The sequence below is a fragment of the Brachypodium distachyon genome, chromosome 4, assembly GCF_000005505.3.
Source record: "Brachypodium distachyon strain Bd21 chromosome 4, Brachypodium_distachyon_v3.0, whole genome shotgun sequence".
Classification (NCBI taxonomy): domain Eukaryota; kingdom Viridiplantae; phylum Streptophyta; class Magnoliopsida; order Poales; family Poaceae; genus Brachypodium; species Brachypodium distachyon.
This window is the reverse complement of record NC_016134.3, coordinates 12,775,748-12,783,692: the sequence shown is the minus strand read 5'-3', so window position 1 is coordinate 12,783,692 and position 7,945 is coordinate 12,775,748. Positions and strand designations below refer to the sequence as shown.

Below are 7,945 nucleotides of genomic sequence, written 5' to 3'. Positions count from 1 at the left end.
TGAGCTAGGATAGAGAGACCAACGTCAACTATGTGTCGATGCTTCCATTTTGCAGAACCATTTTGTTGGTTGTATGTGGACAGGACACGAGATGGGAGATGCCAATCTTCTGAAAGAAATCATTGAGCTTGATATATTCACCATCCCAATCAGTTTGCATTGAGATGATTTTTCTATTAAATTTCCCTTCAACACGTTGCTGGAATTCATGAAATTTCTGAAAAACTTCAGATTTGTGTTTGAGAAGTTAAATCCACACAAACTTGCTATAGTCATCAATGAAACTTACATAGTAATCATTACGACCGATAGATGTGGGTGCAGGACCCCAAACATTAGAAAACACAAGTTCTAAAGGAAAACGAGAAACACTCGACGAACTAGAATAGGGTAACTGGTGACTTTTACCCTGTTGACATGATAAAAGGAATTTTATTCTCCCTAAGGACCTGCTGAACGATACTAGATGCAGGATGACCAAGGCGACTATGCCACTGAGTGATGGACGACTTCGCTACTCCAAAAGCCTAGAAAGGATTGGTTACTCCAAACGCCTGGAAAGGATTGATGGGCTTCAAAGGATAAAGGCCTGCTTCACATCTGCCGTGGAAGAGGAGTTTCTTCGTTTCCCGATCCTTAATACAGAGAGATTTAGGGTGAAATTCACATAAGGCATTATTATCAGTGGCAAGTCGATGAACAGAAACTAGATTTTTATGAGCACCAGGAGCACGAAGAATTCTGTTCAGTTGTAGATTGGAATTAGGGGTGCAAATAGTGGTATGACCTATATGACTGATATCCATACCCTGCACCATTGGCCGCATGGATTTGATCTTGGCCGTTGTACCGTTCTCGCACCGCCAGCTTGTCCAGCTCCCCAGTGATGTGGTTAGTTGCACCCGAGTCGACGTACCAGTTGGTATCAATGCCGTAGCCGCAAACAACAGAGCCTGCATTCTTCTCGGACATGCCGTGGAAGTTGCGATCAAAGCGCTTCCAGCACTTGAGGACGGTGTGGCCGAACTTCTCACCCAGCTGGCATTGAGGCTTGCCAGCGTTGTTGTTGTTGCCACCCTGGTAGCCGTAGGTGTTTCCACCGCCACGACCACCTCCAGAGTTGTGGTCTCCACGTCCACGTCCACCGCCGGCATTGTTGTGGCTGCCACCGCCACGTCCAAAACCACCCCGTCCGCCGCGAGTCACGGTGTTGCCGGACGGCTGGTACTGGTTTGCCAGATTCTGGCTCTCGAGGCGTGCCTCGAACGCTAGGAACTGAGCATAGATCTCGCTTAGTGAAAGTTCGTCCACCTTGCCGGAGATGGTTGAGACGAACGGGTTGTAGTGGGCGTCTAGACCTGCTAAGATCGCAGAAATCAAATCATCATTATCAATTTTCTTGCCTGCCATGGCAAGTTCATCGGAGATGCTCTTCATCTTGGTGAACTACGCCGTGGCGGAAACATTGTTCTTCCGCGTCTGATTCAGCTGTCCACGCAGCTGAATAATCCTCGCGCGAGATTGCGAGGCAAAAATCTCGTTCACCGCCTTCCATAGATCGGCGGTTGTGGTGAGAGTCACCACCTGCGCTAGGACCTCTCGAGAGAGAGTTCCGAGCAGATAGCCCAGGACCTGTTGGTCCTGAGTGTTCCACAACCCATAAGCGGGGTTAGGTTCCTCCTTGTCCTTGTCCTTGTCCTTCCCATCTGCGATGGTCTTGGGCGGTGGGTTGATCGTGCTGTCGAGGTAGCCATCGGGGCGCAGCGGATCTGCGGGAGGACCTGAGCTTTCCACAACAGGAAGTTGTCCCTCGTGAGCTTCTCTGTCACCTGTTGCCCGAAGAGAGAGGGCATGGCTGCGCCGGTAGAGGAAGAGGATGCACCGTTCGTCATTATGGAGGAGGAGGCTCTGATACCATGTAAAACACGATGTGGTGAAGCGTATCTACCTCCTTGGAGGCCACGTGCTTATATATTGATAAAGAGATAAGGATTACAGAGTTAGATTACAACAAACTCAACAACTCACACGGTTTGAACTAACCGGGAGAACATCTACAACTACCTGAACATTTACAACAACCTGAAGATATTCTACGGTAGGTACAACTACTTTCAACACTATCAGCTCACCGCGAATTGGTATTAGATCAAACTGTGCAAGCGCTGATGCTTCATCCAAGTTGGAGCTTTGTGGCTCGAAATCCTGCTTGCATCCTTTGTACTTCCTCTTCTCATCGAATAACTTGTACTGCGGTGGGCATGCACATCTTACTGTCTGGCTCTTAGTGCCATCAAAGGTGCAGTAACTACCGCATTGCTGATGTTCTGGGGCAGCAAGCTCACTGCCATGTGCCATCCACACCTCGCCACCTAGAAGACTGGATTTTGGATTCTTTGGGTAGACATATTGCGGAAACAAAATTTGTGTTTATTTGGCACAAATAGTTATTTTATGATTACATCAGAAACATCCTGACATGAATAAACAGAGATTTGAAAGAAGTGTGACGTTACAACACAATACAGTAATGGTATCACGAATTAGAAACATTAGAGATAGAAAAACGAAGATATACAAAATGATACAATAAATGTTTAATCACCGTTTCGTTAAAAAAATGATGCAACAGCTTCCTTCATCTTGATGCTGCTTACCATCTTTCTCCTTGTTTGTATGTCTTCTGCACTGGCAAGACAGTATCATGGCATCAATGCCTTGAAGTGTTCATAACTTGAAATAAAAAAATTAAGTAGGTTTCAGCGCATCCTTACAACACCGCTGTAATAGAGGATCAAACCAATCTGGAGCAATACAGCAAAATATTTTACGCAAATATGCATCTAAATAATTTAAGATACGAGCAGCAAGAAACAGATGTCTGCTTAAACATAGAGATCTAGATAATTTCAGATCAACTTCTAATAGTCTCCTGGTCAAGCACAATGGAGATGCTTCAGCAGTCAACCGTGAGACTCATTAACAGTCAGAGCGTACTTCTGTTTTAATGAACTTTTCTTCAAATCATCCAATACCATCTTTGTAGGCTCACCTGCTTTGTGATCAACTGTTAAAAGCACATCATGGAGCTTTTTAAGTTTGTCCATACCATGAAGACCTTCCAACCTTTTGAAACGGAGTTCAAGCCTTTCAAGCTCTGGCATACAGTTCTTTGAAAAGTTCAGCACTGGAAGAAGAGGCACAAATATGCGAAGCAGCTTGAGATTATTGAAACCCTCAACTGGCACAAAGATCTCTCCTCCAGAGTCAGACTTATTTTTTGCGAGAATGGCTGCCATATCAGCGTCATTATTTTCTGTACTAACTGAAAAGGTTAGTGAAAACAATGAACGTAGCTTGCTAAGAAGCACCAGATTATCTGCTCGGAGAGCTGTGCCCGAAAGGGTTAACTTGATAAGCTTGTCAAGTTTCGGGAGCCACTGGGGGAGTTCAAGCAACTTGCCAGACAGCTCAAGAGCACTCAGGTATGTTGGAGGAGCCGACATGGAGTCAAGTGTGTCGAAAAAATCAGATGACTCGTCATTAATCACAAGATTTTGCAGAGCATAGCCACTGAGGTACTGGATCGAGGAGAGCAAATCCTTGAACATCTCATCATTTTTGTGGAGCTTGTAAATGGCTAATTTGGTCATTCTGGTTAACATCTGAATATCTGATGCAGCGGTCGATCCCTGAACAATCTCAACCCCTGACAGTATGTGCAGTTCTTTCATTGCTCCCTTGAACTCCGCAGGAAGCTTGATGGTTTTCCTTTTTTTCTTATCTCCGCCAAGTATGTTTCTTATGCGTTCCAGGTGACATACATGTCCTGGAAGCTCCTGAATCTCTGTCTCCCTTATGTCAAGAGTCTCCAAGTACTTGAGATATTTTATGTCCTGGGGCAGCATCCTGACGTTTGTTCCTCGGAGGCTTAGGTACTTGAGTAGAGTCATTTCACAGATATCCTTGACCACCTGACTCGCCTTTAAATCATTGCAGCCTTGGAGGTCTAGTACTTGCACTATCCCGGCCTTGAAGGATCTTAAAGACTGTTGGTTCAGGCTACCGAACACCGTCAGTGATCTGACATGGGACAAGTTCATCCCATCATCTTTCTTCGCACTGTTGTGGAAGGAAAGCCGTCGGACTTTGTTGCTTTGTGTTGGCATGGACCACTGGCCGCCAACCACAGTGGCAAAATTCTCTTCACCTGCCTTGGATATGATGTACTCAAGGACCATGTCATGGACTTGGCAGCTCTTCACCCTTCCATTGCTGCTGTGTTCTACGGGTCGTATTATCTTCCTTTCAATCAGCTGATTGAAGTATGCCTCCGCGACATCCTCCACGCTCAACCCTTGCTTCTCGCTGACAAAACCTTCGGCAATCCATCGCCTGATCAGCCTCTTCCTGCTGATCCAGCGGCCCTTCGGGAATATGCAGAGGTACAAGGAGCAAGTCTTGATATCACTAGGCAAGACATTGTAGCAGTAATTGATTATCCTCATAAACTCCTCGGGTTTGCGGCACACTTGCTTCTCTGGAAACAAAGTCTCGCAAACTTCAATCCATTCCTGTGGCTTTGCCTGCTTGTTGGATGCCACAAGACCAGCCATGGTGACTATGGGCAGTGGCAGTCCGCCGCACACCCCCCAGACTCTGGGTGGAACTTGATCATTCTGAATTGCCTTGCTGCCTTGGGTAAACCTGCTCTCTGACAAACTGTTCTCAAATAATTCCTTGGCATTAACCTCCGATAGGATATTCATAGTGTGTATCTTATGGTGGCCAACAAGTGATGTCCTCGCAACAGCTTCAAATCTTGTTGTGACTATTATTCTGCTGCCAGCATCATTTGCTGGCAAACACTTCAAGATTGTCTGCCATGTAGATGCCGACCAGACATCATCAATTAACAGCAAGTACCTGACCAAGAAATCAAGAATAGGACAAGCAAAGGAACAGGAGTAGGATCAGCAGGTACTCTTCAGCCGATTTTAGTCAGCTGTCAGTTACAGCAAAAAGGTAATCGATCTGAACATGGATTTACATAATTTAGTAACGAATCAAAGCATATTGATACCGGACAGCACCCGAAACATAATTTTGTCCTAATTTTAAACATGAACTACGTACACGACTGAATATGGACAACATAGGGCCGGCTTGCATTACCAAAATAACCAGCTGGGGCGGATTGACTCCTGCCCAAACGATTCTTTCGTTTCTTATCTTAATTATAATTATATAATACGTACGATTAGGAGTCTCCAACTCTCCATATGTAATAGGCCGACAGATAGAGCCGAGCCAGCCCTCCAAAAGCTGAATCCAACTAGAGTCCTGACTCGATCAATTGATTTGGCTTTGGCGGCTAGAGCTACTAATGATTCAATATTTTGAAAAATAATAAATAAAATAAGACCAAATGGGGCACCATTTGAAAAAGATGAAAACAAACCATTTTTTGGTATATATTTTTCGAACATTGTGTTTTGGGTGTATAGCCGAGTCCTAGAATTCAAATAAAACACATACCTCCCAAAAAAAAAAGAACAAAACTAAGGTTTTAGGGTATTACTAAAACCACATACCGATAATTCAGCGTATGCAAGATAAGATATTCATATTTCAGGACACGTGATTCAAATATACCTTGAAACATTTTGCTTCAAATGTTTTTCTCAAAGTTATGTATATATTCTATTTGGGTATACTTGCACTCTGTTGTTGCAGTTCCTTTAAACTTTGATTATTTCACTTTTAAAAAAAAATACTATATTTCAATGTGATTTCATAAGTCATGTGGGTTCATTCATATTAGGAGTACATATCTCAGGTACGTATGCTTCATATTTGGAAAAGGTCGTCCTGTCCGGTAGTACGAAGAGTTATTTGAAACGGTGATGTGCAGCTCCTAATTTCATTATTTGAGAGCCATTTTGACTTGTTAATCATGCAAAACAATGCTTAGACATGTGGTAGGCTGAAGTAGGACTTGTTATCACATGTTAGGAAGCTGAGGGGCTGAATGCAAAGCTTTCTATTTAGGCCTTTCCCCTTGCTCGAAAATAGACAGAGAGTTCACTGTCTTCTTGTTCTTGAGAGTTCTAGGGTTAGGGTGAGAGGAGAGGCATTTGATCTACCAAATTTATCTAAATTTTTGAGAGATTGTTGGGATTTAAAGCCTCCCCATCCTTGCTTCCACCTTGTACTTTTCATCTCCATAATGAACTCTCTGCTCGCCGCCGCCCGTGGTTTTCCTCCACAAGGGGTTTCCACGTAAATACTTATGTCTCTGCTTGATTTGGTGTTTCTCTTGCTATATTTGTGGTTGGTTATCATCCCTACTTGCTGTTAGCATTTATTGCTCAAATTTGGTGTTACTTGTATTATTTGATATATGGATGATTCTATTGGGGTATTGATGTTCCAGTAAGCTATCCTTGCAGTTGCTAATTTTGTGTGTGCAGGTTTGAGAACTTGATGTTTGTAGATTTGATAGACCGGTTCAGATTTGTTCTATGCACACAAGGTGTTTATTAAAATGATTGTGAGTAGCAGCTTGATGTTTTGAAGTCTTCCGCTGCCCCTCTGTTCTCACAGAAACCCACGCCCTAGCTCTAAGTGGTAAATTAAGGATAACGAAGAAATGGATCGATGGATGGATACCTATTGTCCTGGAGGTGCTTCCGCAGGTCCTTTGTTATGGCCTCGTGCTCCCTGTGAGTGGGCTTGCCATCCTCGTCTTGATTGCCGCAGCAGAGGCTAATTTTGCACAACCTGCTGAGCAACCGGGGAGCTTGATGCTGTATGTCGGAGATGATATTGATCTGCTGATCCTTCTTGACCTCCATCTGAGTCTTGACTTGTGTGAGTATTTCACGGAGGGCTACATCAGGGTCCGTGTTATGGGACACGGTGATGACTGCCCGGCGCGTGAACTGAACGCCGCACTTGCGGTAGAGCGCCAAGGCGGCCGTGGTCTTCCCGACTCCGCCAAACCCGAAGATGGACAGCACGCCCAGGTTCTTGTTGTCAGCGTCGACGATCCAGTCCTCGAGAGTGTTCATGTGACCTTTTACTCCCACGGGCTCCTTGATGCCGATGAGCCGACGGGCTGCCTCCTGGTGCTCAGCGGCGGAATACCCGCTCAAGCTGCTCTTCTTCTTGCCGGCCTCAGGGTCGCGCACGCCGTATCTGCTCCGGCGCTCACCCACGTCCTTGGCCCGTTCCTTGAGATCTGCGATCTGGGCCGCGATGCTGCGGCGGCGACGGATCGTCCAGAGCTCGTACAGGAAGCGGTAGATGGTGGACATGCAGTCGTCGCCCTGGTGGTCGGGACGGATGCCGTTGGAGAAGTCGTCGACGCAGTCCTCGATGTCGTAGGAGACGTCGCGGACCTGCTTCATCCAGTCCTTTGTCTGGTCGTCGTGTCCGTCGTTGCCGTTGCTGCTCAGGTTGCCGAGGAAGGCCTGCATGCTGGCCAGCTCGTCGTTGATGAACTGGATGTCGCCCCGGACGCCGCGAGCCAAGGCATACTCTTCCGCTAGAAGCCCACCGAGCTTGCCCAGCAGCGACTTGATGGTCGCTTCTGAAGCGCCCACGGCCAACTCCATGGCCGCCGGCGCTAGCTAGCTATACCAAGGACAGTGGTGTGCGGTGCGAGTGAGGGGGAGTGGGGACACCAAGCGCAGACGCTCGGCGTCGGCTTGAGAAATGAGCCAGGGTTTGGGAATTGGGCTGCACTTCAGTTTACTACTCACCAGATCCGGGCCGGGTAGCAAACCGGAGAGTCAACTCCTCGATCGTTTACAAACCAACAGTACCTCACATGCATGCATGTGAGTAGTTCTCTCTCTGTATAAGCTAGCTGAACATGAAACGCGAGGAGATGTATGGTTATCTAAGCCAGGGTTTTTTCTAGAGCATCTCCGCTCGTTCT

At 46.2% G+C, this 7,945-nt stretch overlaps 1 protein-coding gene and 1 non-coding gene across 2 annotated transcripts; both read right to left on the bottom strand.

The window, feature by feature from the left end:
- Positions 1-1,259: 1,259 nt before the first annotated feature.
- On the bottom strand, positions 1,260-1,398 carry LOC112269054. The gene has a single exon (XR_002960644.1). It is a non-coding gene; the product is annotated as a small nucleolar RNA Z247 (small nucleolar RNA).
- Positions 1,399-2,414: 1,016 nt separating this feature from the next.
- On the bottom strand, positions 2,415-7,741 carry LOC100825848 (disease resistance protein RPP13). The gene is made up of 2 exons (XM_003575756.4): positions 6,673-7,741; positions 2,415-4,926 (listed from the first exon to the last, which is right to left on the bottom strand). Exons 1-2 carry the CDS (start codon positions 7,617-7,619, stop codon positions 2,964-2,966), a joined length of 2,910 nt encoding a protein of 969 aa, XP_003575804.1. The 5' UTR covers positions 7,620-7,741; the 3' UTR covers positions 2,415-2,963.
- Between the last annotated feature and the right edge of the window lie 204 nt (positions 7,742-7,945).

Coding starts and splice junctions, on each gene's coding strand:
- LOC100825848 (XM_003575756.4), bottom strand. CDS start 7,619: ATGGAGTTGGCCGTGGGCGCTTCAGAAGCGACCATCAAGTCGCTGCTG. Junction 4,927..6,672: donor AAGCACCTCCAGGACAATAG/GTATCCATCCAT, acceptor TTTCTTGGTCAG/GTACTTGCTGTTAATTGATG.